This window comes from Anas acuta, chromosome 6 (genome assembly GCF_963932015.1).
Source record: "Anas acuta chromosome 6, bAnaAcu1.1, whole genome shotgun sequence".
Classification (NCBI taxonomy): domain Eukaryota; kingdom Metazoa; phylum Chordata; class Aves; order Anseriformes; family Anatidae; genus Anas; species Anas acuta.
The window spans coordinates 14,742,000-14,759,348 of record NC_088984.1 but is presented as its reverse complement, the minus strand read 5'-3'; the positions used below and the strand labels follow the sequence as shown (position 1 = coordinate 14,759,348).

At 45.2% G+C, this 17,349-nt stretch overlaps 1 protein-coding gene across 6 annotated transcripts in view; it reads left to right on the top strand.

Moving 5' to 3' along the window:
• SEMA5B (semaphorin 5B) overlaps window positions 1-17,349 on the top strand; it is a 260,527-nt gene that overhangs the window by 118,786 nt on the left and 124,392 nt on the right. For all 6 annotated transcript variants that reach the window (XM_068687501.1, XM_068687504.1, XM_068687502.1 and 3 more), the window contains exon 4: window positions 8,452-8,657. In XM_068687501.1, the coding sequence (XP_068543602.1) occupies window positions 8,504-8,657 (154 nt within the window). In that variant the 5' untranslated portion in view covers window positions 8,452-8,503. The remainder of the gene's footprint in view (window positions 1-8,451; window positions 8,658-17,349) is intronic.

Sequence of the window (17,349 nt, the reverse complement as noted above, 5' to 3'; positions counted from 1 at the left end):
TTGGTGTCTGGAAATTTAGGGTAAGGGACATTGTACAGGGTTGGGACCATGCATACTATAGGCTGCTCACGTAAAGTAAATCTGTGGGCAGTGAAAATTATGACTCCAGTTCAATAAAAGAATGCAGCCAGGGGCTTTTTGAGGGATCACTGCCCTGCTTCACATTCTCTTTGCCTAAATATGTTTGAGAAAAATGCTAAAAGGGTCTTGCTGTGACCCCGTACAGTAATTCCTGTGTTAGGGAGCTGGGATTAGCAGGTAGCACAGAGCCACGCTCCTAGTATCCGATAGGTAGCACGGGGTTTTCGGAGAAAGGAAAATTCAGCTCAGCCTTTTCAGAAATTGCTGAACACTGAATATTTTCCAGGGGAAAATTGATGTCGCTGTTTTTTAGGTTTTTTTTTGAACTGCCCGTTCCCTCATTGCTGCCCTCTGGTGCTGCCCGGCAGCCAGGTAGGTCTGGCAGGAGCTCCCTGCAGCACCCCAGAGGCAACGCCAGTCAGGGCAGCCCAAGGCAGGGGGAAGAGTTATGAGAGCCAACAGGTAGCTGCTGCTGCGAGGAACAAGAGGAGAGCTGGGCATGGCAGGAGAAAACAGAGCCTGGCTGATGATTATTATTTTGTCTGTTCTGATTTGGGGCATATATTGGCCGCTTGAATGCCTTCTGGCCAAGGGTTTCCATATGATAAATGACGCTGCACAGTGCCAGGAAGAAGCTGCAGCAAAACATATTCTTGTCTCCAAGCAGGCTGAAACTCAGGAGCAGCGCTCCAGCAAGGCTTTATTCTCCTGGAGTTACAGTGAAGCCCATCTGTGTTAAGTGGCAACTGGTAATCACGTGGCTTTGACCAAAACAGACAAGCTGTGGTTTCTCTCTCTTGCACGGGCAAGCATTAAAAGAGAAAGTTCTTCGCACCAGCACGGGAAGGAGCTGTTGGGAGCGCAGAGGTGATTTGTGGCATCACATCGTCTGCCTCTGACCCCGGCACAGGGGGTTTTCATCTGCTGGAGAGTCGAATTTTAAGATTGCGCCAGCTCAAAGGAAAAATAAGATTTTTCTAATTTCATCTTAGTGTTTTCCCAGATGTACAGCCACGAGGTTGCCACAGTGGTCACGACACAGCTTATGGAGGTTGCCTATCTGCTCAGTGCAGTCTGTGGACTGCCGTGGTCCCTGGCTCGCCCTCACAGTGTGAAGAGAGAAATCTTGCCAGTTTCCAACCTGCATGAAGTCTGGTACAATTTGGAACCACTGTCACTGCCTTCCATACTAAAATCCCATCAGATGTCTCCAGTGGACCCTGTAATTAGAGTTGAATAAAAAACTAGTGTCAATAAAACAAAGGCTAGCACTCATAATAGCTCAAAATTCAAGGGCACTTACAGTTTTCATAATAAACTGTGAGAAAAATAAATAAATAAAAGCCCACATCAGGAGCATTTAGAGGAATAGAGAAGAGTTTACTTCTTTGCCTGACTACCAAAAGCTGTCTCCATTACTAGTGAGCAAAACCAGAGTTTGTTGTGCCTCGGTTTCGCCAGCTGTAATGCCACAGCTGCAGGTTGGAGGTGCAGGGGGAGCACCCCACATCTGGAAATCACTGCAGGTATGTCAGCCCCTCCAGGCTGGTGGTGGGGCCCGTGGCTCTGCTAATTTGCCCATGTACAAGTCACACTGTGCAGGGGGCAACTGGAAGAGAAGCTGCTGCAGTAGTGTTTCTACAACAGCTGTAGGTTTAAGGCATGTGGGGTTGGGCACTAAATCTCAAACCAGAAAGAGCCCGTTGGCAGTAAGGGCTGGTTGCAGTTACTCTGCTGCTGAACCTACGGTACCTGCGTTATGTAGCTGATCTGCACGTAAAGAGCACAGCTGGTCCTTTACATCTGGATTTACAGCAGCCGTGCAGAGGGCTCTACATCATGTGTACAGCAAGAGCAGAGCCTGCAGAGCTCCGGGCACGCTCCCCTGCTGCAGGCAGGGCTCTGAAATCGATAACCTGCTGCTGCTGTCCCGGGTGCCCAGGGGATGCCTTGCCGATTGGGCTGTGCGTTGCCCTCATTCATCCTGCCCTGTCGATGGAGCATCCAGAGGCCTTGACTGGGAGCCAGGAGCTCCTGAGTCCTGATCCAGGCTGCAGCAAATTTGGGGCTGAATTGCAGTCGGGCTAAGTACCACAGCATCCCTCGCGTCCTGCTGTTGTGTAGCTGGCTGTTGCGAATCACAGCCTTAGCTTTTGTCTCAGAGTTTCACAGATGGAGCACATGAAAAATAACTCCACAGTTGGTCCAGGTCCCAAAAATACCTCTGCTTTGACAGTCTCGCAGAGAGGCGAGTCTGTGAGCAACAAACGGAAGGTCTTTCCATCCCTGGTGTAGAGGCAGTCTTCTGGAGAGCAGCAGAAGCCTAACACCAGGAAAATAAATGTGTGTAAGCTTTCATTGCCAAACCCGATCTTTGGATAAACAGAAAACTTCAGACTCCAAGGCACCTTTTCACAAGTGCTAAATTCATACCCCAAACAAACCCTCCCCAAACCCCTCAAGTCTTTATATTATGTGTAGCCTGTAAAAAAGAGATCTAGAGCCCTTTGGGGAGAGTCTCTCGAGGCAGTTGGGGACAAACTCGATGTGTGGTCAGGTTAGTGCTATTCAAAGGCAGGGCTGAGTGTCAGCAGAGCAGGTATTTATTTATGCCCGCTGGCCTTGGCAGGAGCCCAGCAGCACAGCGTCTTTTGCTCTGTTACACAGGCTTTTATTGTTGAATCAGCTTTATTTCACGGCAGCTTTCTACAGTGGGTTCCTGTTTGGGAGGGCCTCCTCCGAAGGTGAGGAATAGCACAGTTTGCAGGACGGTGCCGCCACAAACCCGCTGCTGAGGCCAAGACACCAGGTGGGAGCTGGAGGGGGCTCACACCCGGCCACGGGCAGGGCCCTGACACCAACCCACTCATTTTGGACCAAGCCCTTATTAAAAGAGCTTTGTCTCCGTTACCTGAGCTGAATGAGAACTTCCCACTGCCTTCTGTGGTTTGGGACCTTGACCAGTCGTAGGTGGGTTTGAACAGCAATTGAAAAACACTCCAGAAATAAAATACCCCAAATTATGCTGTCAATCTTTTGTGGGATGTAGCCTGAAGAAGATCAAGCTGTAGACTATTACTATTCAGCTCCACTACAGGCTTCATGGGCCCTGAACCAAGCAGCATATTAGGTTAAACTGATTTCTCCTCTGCTGAGTTACCTGAATTATTTATATGGATCTAGATAACAGAAAGGTTGCAACGAAGTGACCTGTATCGTGAGATCTTGATTGTTTTGTTCCTGATATAAAACCTACCGTGATGCCGTGGTGGGTACCGTGCCGGCCGAGAGGCAGGAGCTGGGAGGATGCCCAGCAGTGAGCGTGGAGCTCCAGTTTCCACCCTGCTGTTGAACTGTAGGGTTTCTTTAAAAGATAACCCTCGGATTAGATGCATGAAAATGTGGTACGCTCTTCCTGGGGTGTTGTGAGAGCAGGTTCAGCGTGAGGCTCTTGCATGCTGTTGTGGGAATCCCTGAGCACGGGGCGCAGGACAGCATGACAAAACCCAGCTCCCGTGTGTTTGCCTCAAAAATAAACGAACGGGCAAGGCTCAGTATAGCGAGGCCGCTCCGTGTCCCCAGCACAGGCACTAGAGGCTGAGCCTAGTGACACGGCCAGGGCCAGAGGAAAGGCCGTGCCTTTTCCTCGACAGTGTGCCCAGCCCTCGAGCCAGCCCAAGGCAGGAATTCCTGCCGGAGGGGTGGGCACGGAGCAGCGCAGGGACAAGGGCCGAGGTTTTGTTGGCCTCTCAGTTCTCTTTTTTAGGACAGAGCCGCCTGTGCCAGCCTGTTGTAGCCGCATTTCTGAGCTGCCGTGCTCTAAAATGTTTGTATTTATTTCCTTAATTCTGCCAGTGCTGTTTTGAATACTTCAGTGTTCGGCTCTTGCCTCTGCTCTTCTTCTCTCTGGTATCCCATTCTAATAAAATCATAACTGTGCCAATGACAAAAGATCCCGAACGGGAGAATTAATGCTTTTTCAGGAGGTTCCTTTTTTAGCCTTTCTTAAAGGCATCTCTTTTCTTTAAAATGAAAGATGAAGCATTTTCTTTTATCCTTAAACTTTACTGTCACGTTTTATTAAGTCAAAATGATAGTTACAGTCAGAGGAAAGCAGGATATGGATTCCTGGTACAGCCATTTTTAAAGTGCGCTTTGTTTTAAAGCCTTGAAGATTGATTGAAGGTATTTTTCTTTTCGACACGGAGCTTTAGTCAAAGGGGGCCTGATCTGAGTTACCCTCTGTAAATCAGGATTAGTTCCTGCCAAATCGATGGAGTTGCAATCCTACAATACTGGGGGAGCCGGAGAAGCCTCTCGCCCCGAAATCAAACACGGGGGGACCACGGGTGATCCCCCAGCACCGTGCTTGGGTAGGGGGCGAAGCCACGAGGCCTAGCAGGATGCAGGCTGTCCCTGCCAGGCTGCCGGGAGAAGGGGACACGTGCCAGTGGGTCTGTGCTCGCAGGATCATCAGGGCTGCACATCTCCCATCTGTGGTGACACACTGGGCCTGCAGACCTCCTGCGGCCCCTAGGAGGAGCAGCCCTCGGCCTGGCCTGTGCCTGATTTAGGAGACAAGAGGACGGTGGCAGAAGCGGTGCTCTACAAAATGCCTCTCTCTGGAGCATGTTTCACGGCATCCAGCAGGGCCTGAATTTGTTGACCTTCCTGGCGGAGGGCCAGAGGGATTCAGTGTTCATGGCAGGAGAGGGGGAGAGAGGCCCCAGCCCAAGGTCTTGGGGCCTCCACCACCGGCTTTCAGGAGGGAGAGGACAGAAAGACTTGGACAGACAATCTTGCTCGACATTTTCATCCTTTTTTTTTTTTAATGTGTCTGCGTTTTGGAGCGGGGAAATAGCCAAGGTGGTAAAGATACATCAAAATGAGCGAATACAGAATGGGAACGATACGTCCTGCCTGGGATTTGAGTTTAACCAGGGATTTCAGCTCTTGTCTCTCATCTGTACTGAAACCTTGACAGCTGATTTCTCGAGCCCTAAGCCATTTTGAGCAGAGAGACTTTAATAAGAACAGCTCTTTTTATAGCATTTAAACTGTGTCTAAACGGCTTAGCACCAGGACAAGTTCCAGCAGCACAAGCCGCGGCGAGCCTGGGCTGCGCTTAGGACGTGCGGTGCTTCAGCAGTCCGGCCGCGGAGGGCTGCTCCAGCCCTCTCAGTGAAAATCTGCAGCTGGGGCAAAATGGGAGGCTTGAGTCCGGCCATCTCCAGCAGAATTAAAACATTTACACTTTATAGCTAGCTGCCAGACTCTCCCAGACAGCCACTAGTTTGCTCTTGGCCTACAGTTGATCTCCTCCTGCACACTGCTCTTTTTCATATGGTGAGTATGGGTTTTTTGGAAATAAAGTTGCAGCAGCTGGGAATAGCAGTTACTTAGTTAGGGCCTCTCTTAAAATATTCAGAAGAAAATGGCCAAGGCAGCCTGAGAAGGGGCAGATTGTAGGAGTAACCGTTTGCAATACTATCTGCTGTCTGAATTTTGTTCAGCCGATGCTCCAGGGCTCTGATCTCTTTTGCCCTTGATCAAGCTGGAATTTACCCGCTGACTCCAGTTCAGGGCTGCACATGGCACAGATTTTGTTTAGTAGATTTGATGGATGTAATTGGATGAAAGAGGTAGCCAAGGAAGGGAGAGATGCAAGCTTTTTATATTGTTTATTTTTCATCTTTCTTTGATCATGTATTTTCACTCCACGTCAAGTTTAAAACCATGATTTTCATGCACACTTTGGATTTCCCTATGACAATAAGGAAAAAGAAGATGGAACTTTACCCCAAATACTGGTTACAGCTTCTAAGGAATGCTGAAGTCCCTTGGACTGTGGTAAAATCTCCCAGGGAAAGTGGCAGAAATCCAGCTCCTTGGCACATTTTACAACTAGTCCAGACAAAACACTAGTAAATGTACTCCGCTTTGGCACAGAATAGGCTGTGGGACATTATGAAGCTTTCTTGTATGCAACTTTTTCTCATTTCATGGTCCTGTTGAGTGTGAGGCTTGAATTTACTCATCTGCTGATTCTAGACCACACAAGGCCCTGGAGGAGCATTGGAGGACTGTGGGGAAGCTCTGCTCTGTGTCCTTGAGCACTGTTATCTAATTTAAAAGTTTTATTCACCTGACTTGAGATCATTTTTTGGATGCTTCGTACATGAAAACAGCCATATTGGCTCAGATTAAAAGTCTGTCAGTACCTTATTTCTAGGATTAGCTAATAACAGCTGCACTGGGAGGAGTACAGCACGTGTAAAGTCAGATTTCTGTGCTTGTCTCTTCCAGTTTCCAGCAAGGATAGCTGATAGTGAAAAAGTCCTCTTGCAATATTCATTTCCCACAACAACCATCTCCTATCTAGGGAAGGTTTGGCTTTGTCTCTTCTGGAACTATTAGTGGAGCTACAGAACTGCATCTCCCTGGGGTTCACATCTGTGTGCTGTATTTAACTTCTGGATCTCTACTGGAAAAACTGTCATTTAAACCAATGACTGAAAAAATAATCCAATGCTTCATCATCAATAACTTCCATTACAGCGTGACTTGCACAACATCTCCATCATCTGAGATGCCACAGTACCCATTTGTGTATGCCCTGCAGTATGCTTGTGCTTAATGACTAAACGCTGTGCTGGCTTTAGCTTTGAATGATTTCACATCTATAACTTCTGCCAGTCCCATTTTTTAATTTAACATTATATTTGCTGTGTTAAAAACAACAACAAGAACAAAAGCAAAGCACAGCTCCATAGTGAAGTGCTGCAGAAATTCCTTTGGAGAAACGGAAGGGCTTTTCATACGGTTCTGCATAAAATCTGTATGTATATGGGTCTGGAAAAATTGTGAAATGCTGTAATCTCTCACTCACACTAGTTAGGAAACCAAGTCCCAAGAACTCCCCCAAATTCTGAATGCCAGTGTTATTTTCAGTCAGTGGTACGCAGCTACTGCAGGGGATATGCATAATGGATGCACTGGCAACTCATCTTTATGCCAGTGTTTAAAATCACAGAGCAATAGAGATAAGAATAAAACATAGGCTCCATCTTTCAAACCTGCTGTCTGCCATCGCTGCTGTAAGCACTCTGTTATTGCTCCTGTGGTGCCCAAGGACCTTTTCAAACTTCTTCCAGCTCCTCGATGTCACAGCATTGTCCCCTGTGTTGGAGTTCGCTCCACGCCACGAGCCTGCCTTTGCTTATCAGTGCCTCACGTTACTAGCTCCCAGTCTGGCCACTTCAGCTCGCTGAAGGTGTTTTGGAGTCTCCAACCAAAAATACAGAGGTATTGGGCACTGCAGGAGGTGACTGTTTTGCTCCCCTTATGAATCACTACACCCACGGGAATTGAAAATCTCATTATGTGCGAATTTAATCTGAATCAGCTTTATCACTAGGTAAGATTCAAGGATAGAAGACTCCATTTGTTTGAAAACACGTGTTTGCAATAATTGAACAAAGTTACGTAGGAAAACACAATGTGCACATCAGTAGGATTAAATTTGGCAATGCAGATTTTCCTAAGCTGCCGCAGCATCTTGGGGCGCTTGTGGCATGGGCTAATTAATCCTCCGTCCCCTGCCTCAGGCCTGGTAGACCCCGGGGAGCTTTTAGAGCTATATCTTTTCAGCTTCTACTGTTAAAAACTGCTCACGTAGAAAAGGCATGATTTGCCCCTCTCCTAGCCGGTGAGAAGAGCTCCTCCTCTTTAGCTGTGGCTCAGCTCTTGTGTCTGGGAGCTCTAGCATCCCACGATAATGCAGGCAATTGACTCTCTTCTCACCATTCTCCCTATTAAGCTCTTAATTTTTATGTTACACCTTAATTAGCACTTTCCTGGCAACACCTTTCAATTGGCTTTTCTTGTTTCAAGGCATTTAAAACAGCAGTGGTAAAATGTATAAATCTCCTATTAGAACAGCATTACTTGCATGTGTTCTGGCGTGCCCTTAGCAATTTCTTGAGTGTAACACAACATTTAAACATGGACATGTCATGCAGCTGGGGAGCGAGGTGTCCACTGGGGGACACAGTTACACCTGGAGTATTTGTGAGCTCATATTGTCACCGCTAACCATGGCACAGTGGGTACTGTGTGAGGGCACATGCCCCAAAGCTACACATACAAATATTTAGAAAGCTGTGCACTTCACCTCTCTTTGAAGTTAAAAGCCCAAATACAGTCGTAAATTGGGTCATTTGTTTTTTAGTTACTGGTTTTTGAGATATTTTCATGTGTACTTACCACAAGTGGGGTTGGGATGAAAGGGGAACTCCACCCTTCTCTACCCATGTTACACACTGTGGATAAGCATTCATCTTTCTGAAAGCAGAATTATTTGTGTTTCAGGTATCCTCCCTGGGCCTACCTTGGAAGCTAGATCTGCGACCGCCCTTCAGTCATGGTTGTTTCAAGATTAAAGGCCATTTCCCTGTCATTGCCAAGCCTTTTTCTTCTTGCTTTTCATCTCTCAGCATCACAGAATGTACCTGAATACTCTGAAGCTGAACATCAGCAGTGTGTCAGGAAAGAACATCCCACAATTGCTTTTGAAGGTAAGAGCTTCTATTCCTGTTTCAAGTTCCAGTAGGATGATCCATTTTGAAGTCCTTCCTGGTGTTGTTATGGATGATGGTTGAATTGGTGCTTTTCCTTACACCTGCTATCCACAGGCCAGTGCAAGTGGGCTGGTGAATAACATCCTCTTTGATGCTTTGCAGGGTTTTCACTCTGAGGTTTCACAGCAGTCACATAATTCAGGCAGTTTAGGGACTACTGGTCTAAGAATCTCCACTTCCAATTCTGCTGCAGTCTCCCAGTAACCTTGTGCTGTGTTGAAACTGTGTCTCAGTTTCCTTTCTTCTAAATGAATTCAGTAGTGTTTATATACCTCTCATGGCTGACTGGATCCAGTTCCATAAAAAGTGGTGAGAGAGAATTTGGACATATCTGAATGCAAGAGAAGTAAATTGATTTAAAATTATAGCGACTGACATTTTTTGTTGCCTTTTTTTTTTTTTGTATGTATTTATCACTTCTGCCAGTAGTTTTTCACCTGGACACTCGACAAGGTCTTAAGAATGTAAGAGGGAGCCTTTGTACTGCAGTGTCCTGCTGCACCACACAAAAATGTGGACAATCCTTTTACTGTCCCTTTGCCATGTGGAATTACCCTTGTTCTTATCTCAGTTGGATTTTCCATGAACGTCTGTGTACCCCTAAGTTGCTGTCTGTCCAATCCGTCCATGCACCCACATGGCACTTGGCTCATGATGCTGGTATTAATATTATTTCTGCATTCACCCTGGCCTTCTGCGTTAAGCTCGGTATGCCAGCATCAGCAGCTGCTGAATCTCCTTGCTAAAAGTGGTTTCCTCCTAAATGTTGAAATATTGATTTTGGTTCCCACTTAAGGCCTTGCAATGCGTCTCTTGTTACATTCTTTGCTAAAGGCAATTAAGTACCTTGCAGTGTGTCTCTAGTTAGGTTCTTTGCTAAAGGCAATTTAGCAGTGGTTTTGTGACCTTTGAGATAGGGTTTCCAGGAAGAAAGCAGTCAAAGGCTTCCTTGCTGACCTTTCAGGGTTCTTCTGGAGAGCTTTACTCTTCTTTGGAGAGGAAGAAACTGTTCTCTCTTCATTTGGAAAGTGTAAGAGGTTTCTTGTCTGTTTTCCATTACCTGTGCTTTAAAGGTTTAAATGGATTAAAGTAAATTAGCAAAATCTTTAAGCCTACATGATATGGCACTGGCTCTAACCTTGCTCTGGTGGGTAAATAAACCTTGATTTTAATTGCTAAATAAGTCTGGCCATCTGTTAAACCGGGGAGGGTGAAAGGAGAAACCCTTGCGGTTAAAAACGTGTTGGAACTCAGTTGGATATTTAAATAGATCATACAATAATGAGGATGTTATTGATAAAGAAATGAGAAAAAGTGTGTACTCTTCCTATTAGCCAGGAGCACCAAACTTTTTAGAGTTTATGGAGTACATGTTTGTGGGATCCAGCACTCAGATAAATCATTCTGCAGGGAATATTAGAGTCCTGATTCCTGATTTTGAGGAATAGATGGGCATTTTTGGCATTCAATATGTTTACTTCTCTGCAGAAGTGATGGCTGTGTAAATATACTCATGATCTGCCAATTTGCTTTGTTGAAATCAGGCAAGAATTTTTCACTCCTCCCCTTTTACTGTTCTCATTCCCTTCCTGCCTTTAATGATAGAAGGCAAAGCCAGTTACGAGTTAATTAGAACTTCCCCATTATAGAAAAGAAAAAAGGATTGAAATTTCACACACATCAAGAAAATGCCCCAGATTATCATAAACCCAAATGATAAGCTCTTAACCCAAGTTAGAGTCGTGGTTATTGTTTATCCTCAACACCTGTTTCCTCAGGACTGTTTGTGATACAGCCTAATCCTGTGTTCTCTGCTGATGGAAAACACATAGAAAGAAAGTTAAAGGCACCTTGTTTCCACTGCACGTGGTATTTACGTTCTGTGGAAGAGGGCTCACACCTCCAGACACATCTCAGTTTGTCATACAATTTACCTTAAAAATGTAGCCTGTTCTGCGCAAGCAGGTTTAGGCTGCAAGGGGGGGACCAGCAGGGAAATGTACGTCTTAAATGCTGTTGCAAATTGCTCTAAGGATGTCTCTCTGCTTAATTGTGTAGCCTGTGGGCTTCCTGTGGGTCTCCAAATACATCATCCCATGGATCACAACCTGCCATACAATGGGAGCGTTGAGACAACAACTGCAAGAGTGACCCCAGCAGCTGCTCTGCTGCTGCTCCTGCTGCCAGGGGAGAGCATTACTTGGCACCAGCAGTCTTCAGTGGATGGGTGGCAATAATAAATAAGGCCCCAGACCATTCAGTCATATGGGATGCATTAATGTACTGTCAGAATGAACAGACTAGCAAAACAATTTATGTCACAAAAGCGTCAAAGAGCTTCTTTTTCACAACACTGCTGCCCAGGCTTCCCATCGCAAGACAAAGGCATTGCTGGAACATGTTTTGCGTTCTCCAGCCTTCAGTTCCCACCTTGCTTGTGCTCAGCCTCTCTTTTTACTGTATTTTTCCAGATTATGATATTCTTAACATCCACCCCTGGTGGAGGTCTGCTAGATAATATCCTCATCATGGCAGAATCCAAGTAAAACTCCTTTCTGTCTTCTTTTCTGAGAATTCTCTGTTTTCTGTGTGTCATCTCTTGTTTACTGTAGCTCACCTGCATGAATCAATGTTTTCTTTGAGCACGCATCTCTTTGTATTGCAATGGGAGGGGTGAAAAGAGAGAATACAGCGCATGACCTACCCATTTAAGCAGAAAGGAGTCTACATATGCAGGAAGGTTTTACTTTAGCTGTGTTTTAGCTGAAGACACATCTGCTGCCTTACAGAGGCCATTCCCCAAACCACCTGCCATTACTTGTGACCTAGAGAAAATGGCCTAGACAAGCCAGGGACCTAAATTCTGGTCCTAAATGTCCTTATTTTGCATGCTCAAGATCAAAGCTCTCAGTGCCAGGTGAGACGGGCTGGGAGTGGGCTGTGGGCTGAACAGTTTGTCCTAGCAGACCGCGTACTGCTTGTGGGGTCCAGGTTAAGAATTTGTGCTGTGAGCGCTGTCCTGTCTGTCTGTAAGGCACCAAGCTAGTACAGTGGTGTCCCAGTTTCTCTGGGGCTTATACATGATGCTCACTGTACAGCTCACCAACAATAATAACATAACCGGTATGGGCTTTTCATAATTAGATTGTTCTACTCTGTGCTTATAGGAAACCTGGTTAAAGTTTGATTTCCCTTGTTAGATCAATATGAAAATGATCTTTTACTTCCCAGGAGCCTGTTTCTGGGGTCTTATTACCTGTTTGGCTGTGAGTGGGTAGCTACATTAAGGATCTTGCCTGCTTGTTTGTTTTTCAGTGGGTTGAAAAAATAGTGAAACAAGTCATAAATATTCTTCCTGCATCCTTCTATGTTTATGCATGCATGCACACATGCGTACAAGTCCCATTTAACCAAACATTACATCATCCCAGCACAGCTCCAGTGCAGACCACGCTGGTAAGCCTAAAACCAGAGAAAATGTTTCAGGTTCCTTTCAGCTATGATCATCTTTCTGGTCTTCTCCATGTGTCTGTTATAGTCAAAGAGATCGATCCCCACATTGGCAATGGGGCTATGCCCTTGCCATGCAGATGTGTTTCTTAACATGATCATTATTATACAGCTGCTTCTTAGACATCGAGCTATGTTAGTCATTACATTGTTATTCATTAAAGACATTTGGAGCTCCCTTTGTAACATGCCCCTCGGGAAAGCCAAAAACGTCTTCTGCCATGGCAATGCTGTATAAGATCTGTTGCTTCAGGAGCCGGAGCCATGACTGACATGTGCATATAAGTTTGTAATGGGTGGAGAGTTTGGTTTCAGCTTGTTTACCAGGGAAGTGCTTAAAAGTTTGCAAACTCATCTGTGTTATATGAATCACTTGGATGTTCACAGCTCAACTGGAAATGAGTTGTAGACAGGTTTTCACTTGCAGTTTGTGCCATTATTTATTTCTCTCTAGTTTTATCCATTAAATCGCTGTGCTCAGAAAAAAAACCATGACAGACTCCCAGGTCTTTCTCTGTTCTGTCTGCCAGGGCTTTCTCCCCTGGGTCATGGCAGTTTGTGTAAACCGAAAGAATATCATTTGTGCTCCCCTGCTTTAGTAATTGCAGCCTGCCTTTGTCCCCAGAAGCACCTCAGGTAATCCCATGCTGAAGCATAGGAGAGAGGTGCACTTGGTTAAGTAGCTTATATCCCAGATCTTCTCAGGACTGCAAATCTCAGCTTGGCAGCCTGTATCATCGCTGCTGGTGTGAGTTCTGGGCATGCAGAATTTGGCCATTGTCTGCTTCTCAATCTCTGCTAAATGCAGGCATGTTGTTCTGTCTGTTGCCTCAGGTTTTTAAAATGTATTAATTTGAGAGTGTTTAAATCTGGGATTTCACTTCAGACTGACTGTAATTATTGCCTCTTACCAGATGAATGTGATTCAGGTTGCTTGAATGTTGCTTGCTATATATTTTCTCAATATTTTCTTTTTTTAAACAACATTTTATTGAAATGTGGCCAGCTTCAAACTCTGAGATCTGTGGGGAGCAGTTAAGTGTTTGCTTGTTGTATTGAAAGCAAAAGCTGTTTTAACTTTGTGGGCTGAAGGATAATAGGGTATGATTTATTCCCTTTGAAGGTTCCTGATGTTTTACCAAACACCCCCACTATTTTTGATTTGGTCACTAATACACTATTCCCTTTACTGTACATTGATGCAAGGAAAGAAAACACACCACCACAAAACACATTAGCACCTTCCCGCTCCAAAAGCCAGATAGGAAAGCCTCTTAGGAAATTCTGATAAAGATTTAAACTTTTCTTGAGCAAGTGTGATTTTGAGAATCCAAACAAAAACTTTAGGTAATATTGGATGAAGGTTGTAGGGTGAAGTCTGAGAAGTGGATCTGGCGAAATGTTAAAGGGAAGGCAAACACAGTATGGTTCTTCTAGCTCATAGCCTTGCTGCCCTTGAATCTCCACACGAGGAGTCCAGACGTAACGAATGATGGAGTGCTGACCGTAACTGGTGGTATCCCATGCATGAGATTGGGATGCTATAGGAAATTTGACCTTCAGTGCATTTCAGTTTAGATTTTGTTTCCATTAAGCAAGCCTTGTGGCAATTTTCTTTTTAATCTTGAAAAATGGAACTGTAGCAAATGAAGCTGATATTTTCTTCTTTAGGGCTGATTTAGAATTTGTTTAAAAATTATGACTAATAAAGCCATAAATATACAGTGGTTAGGGAAGTAATTTGCTCTCAGGCAAAACTTCTGAAAATTACACCCAACAGCTCTCAATATATTTTTCATTCCGTAATAATAATTATAACAATAATGATGCTAGTTCTTTGCCACTTCCCCCTTAACGATGTCCAAGGCACTTCACAAATGAGTGCAATGAAATTTGATTGAAGAAATGATTCAGTGTGTTGTTCCTTCAGGCCTCAAGGAGAAAGGGGGTCTTGGAAGAGCGCCCTTCATTCACAAAAGGCTTTAGACAGAGCAAACCACTGGCAAGCAGGAGAGAAAAGGAAGACTGTGGTGGAGCTTCAGGAGGCAAAGTTTTTGGGTAACTCAAATAGAGAAGCAGGGGGAGGTGATTTTCCAGTGCAAGTGAGAGTCCATGTGCTTGGTCCTTCCTCTAGTGCAGCAGTTGAGTGCAGGCCATAGAAGTGGGCTGCCTCTCTTCAGATCCCAGACAGCACTGCTTTGGAGAAAGGAAACATGGTGGGAAGCAAAGCAAAGTGCTTATCTTCTTCTGTGTTTCAGTGCTAACAAAAACATGCCTTACAGAGACCTCATTTTCAGTTTTTACTTTGTCTAGTTCCCTAACTGAGTAAGCTGTGAGTCAGTGCTATGGCAGACCTCGTTTATTGAGCACGTAAGCTTCTGATGAGTATTAATATGTCGTGTTCTCTTAAAACCTTCCACGCACCTTGAAGCCAGTGGGATTGTGGACTTGGAACCAAGTGTGTGCTTCTGTGCTGAACAAGGCCACAGCCAAAGTGCACAGAACCAACACACCAAGTCTGTGCAATGCTGGTCCTAGGGAGCTCCCTAGGTAGCAACCTTTGGTCCAGCTGATCAACTTGTTCTTCTAACACGGTTGAATCAAGTGGCTAAGAAATCTACTGTGTTCCTGGGCCTGATATAAGGTTATCTGCATGAGAGGTTGTAATCTGCAATGAACAGTGGACTGGGTTAGAGGTTTTTGTGATCATTTCTAGCTTTGGGAGGTGCAGATAAAATCCTGAAGAAACCCTTGTGCTTTGGCCAAAACCCCTCAGATTTTACATATCAGCCATCCTTTCCTTTCTGCTGCCATTGGGCAGTCCTTAGAATGCTTTTAATGAGAGTGCTCGAGTTGCAAAATTCTGATTTGTGTTTTATACACAGGGATTGCTCCATTTCACAGCACATTAACGAAGAGGTGCAGGTCATCAGTGAAATGTGGTCTTTGATAATCCCATACTCTTATCAGACAGCTTCCAATTTAAAAACACTGATTCTTATGAGAACAGGTTCATTTCAAAACTCTTTAAGGATTTTACGGCCCCTGCTCTGATTCATTGTTGTAACTGACTCACGATGGGACCTTTGTCCACAGAAAACAGGAGCCCTCCTAGGTCCAGCTAGCTAAAATGTGCAGATTATACATTTGACTTGGTATCTCCAGTTCAGTCTCTGGTGAGCTGGCAAAGAGGGTCAACTTCTGTTCGTCAGAATCAGACACATCTGCTTCTGTGGCAGATCTGGGTACCTGCACGTGAAACTCAAGGAGACTTCAGCCATCATTTCTCTGCCCTCTGTCAATAGCCTGCAGTGAAATATTCTCGATATTCTCGCTGTGAAAACAGTTGTCTTGAATCTTGCACCATCTCCGTTGGCACACGTGTCTGATGTAGACATACAAACGTAAGGACAGTGAGAAAAAAAAAACCTGCCTCCAGATGTGGAGGAGGTGGTTTCAACGATGACTGAACGATGACAAAGGAGTGTTTTTTTCCATCAGACCGTAGTGGCTGTAGGAGCCAAGATGCAGCTTGCTTTCCTGTCTGAAAAGAGGGATTACAGCGATCAGAATGCCACAGGAAGCTGCAAGTGATGCATGAGCACTCACCTTATCGTTCTCAGCGAGGGAGATTGCGTGACAGCTGCAGGGCTCGTCTCGGTAAACAATGGATCACGATTCTTAAACACTCTGCACCATTCGTAAGAAAACAGGAAAGCTCAGGGGGAGCTAACAGCAGGGCTGCATGTGCCACTGGTTAGCGTGGTTTCACAAGGTTGTGGTGGGGCACAGCCCTGCTGGCTGGCTGTCCTGCGAGTACGGCTCGATTGGACTTCTGCCTGCCCTTCACCATGTGCGGATAGGTGAGGAGAACCCAAGTGAGAGAGAGAATGGGCCAGGAGTGGCTTAGAAGTACAGAAGAACTGCAGAAATGTGAAGAAATGGGAATGTGACTCACAGCCCTTTGATCTCCTTCCTTGGGGGACCCCCAGGACAGCGTAACAGCGAAATGTCCCTTACTGGGAGCGGGCACCAGTTCGTGCTTATTATCTGGTGTTTTCTTTATCTGGGGTTGAATCCCTGGGTTCTTCCTGACAGACAAGTGTGTTTTTCCAGCTGCTCCATATTAATAATAAAAAAGTAAATAAACAAGCAGTCATAATTGTATTTTTGCAAAAATTAGGCTTGGACTATGTTCTTCTTTCTCCATATTGAAACAATTTAGCAGCACTTGTTTTGAAGAAATGATTAAAATTTAGAAAACAAGGAGTAAATATGCTCAGTATGCATTAGCAGCAGTTAGTGCCTCCTGCACATTGCGTGCTTTACAGATAACGAGGCGTGGATGGCCTAGCCAGTATCATCAAACCTATTTAACAATTTAAAGACCTGAGACACCAAATGGTTTCATGATTTCCCCAAGACAGGGAGGGTTCCAGCATTAGCGGTGTTGGGTACTTGGAACCATGCCTACATCTCCAGGTGCCATTTCTCTCTTGGGATGAAAGATGCTCAGCGAGGTCAGTTCAAGGAGGAAGTGTAGGCGGTGAAGAGATGGCACAAAATCATCTAGATCTGACACAATTTTAACTGATAGCATGACTTGGTTAATATGATCACTGTGGTTACCTGGATCTTCAGTTCCTTTCTTCCCTTCAGGGTGGTAAGGAGCAAAGCCTCCTTCTTTTACTTCGTAGTTGAGAGATGGGACTCTTCTCTCTGTCTTGATACCAAGAGAAAAAGTCTTACTCTTTCTTCTTCCAGTCGTTTCCTATCCACGTGCTCTTGGACAGGTTGGAGCGGACAACACTTGTGCTTCTTGGATCTCCTTGAAAGGGAATGGTGCCGTGCACTCAGCAGTCGTGGCAACCCTCACACCCCTGGTGGGTTAGCTCATTGTTTCTCACATCCTGGGAGTTTTGTAGTTGGCTGAGATGGAAATAATTGAATGGACAGGAAATGAGGTAGGAACACAGCCGGAAGGTAAAGACTACTAGAAAAGAAAGAAGTGGTAAGAGTAGTCCATGAAAACCATGAAAGTAAGACAGCTGGAAGAACATCTAAATTGGGTTTGGATATTGAGGGCAGAGATAAGGTGACAGCTGGCTATGGCATGGGC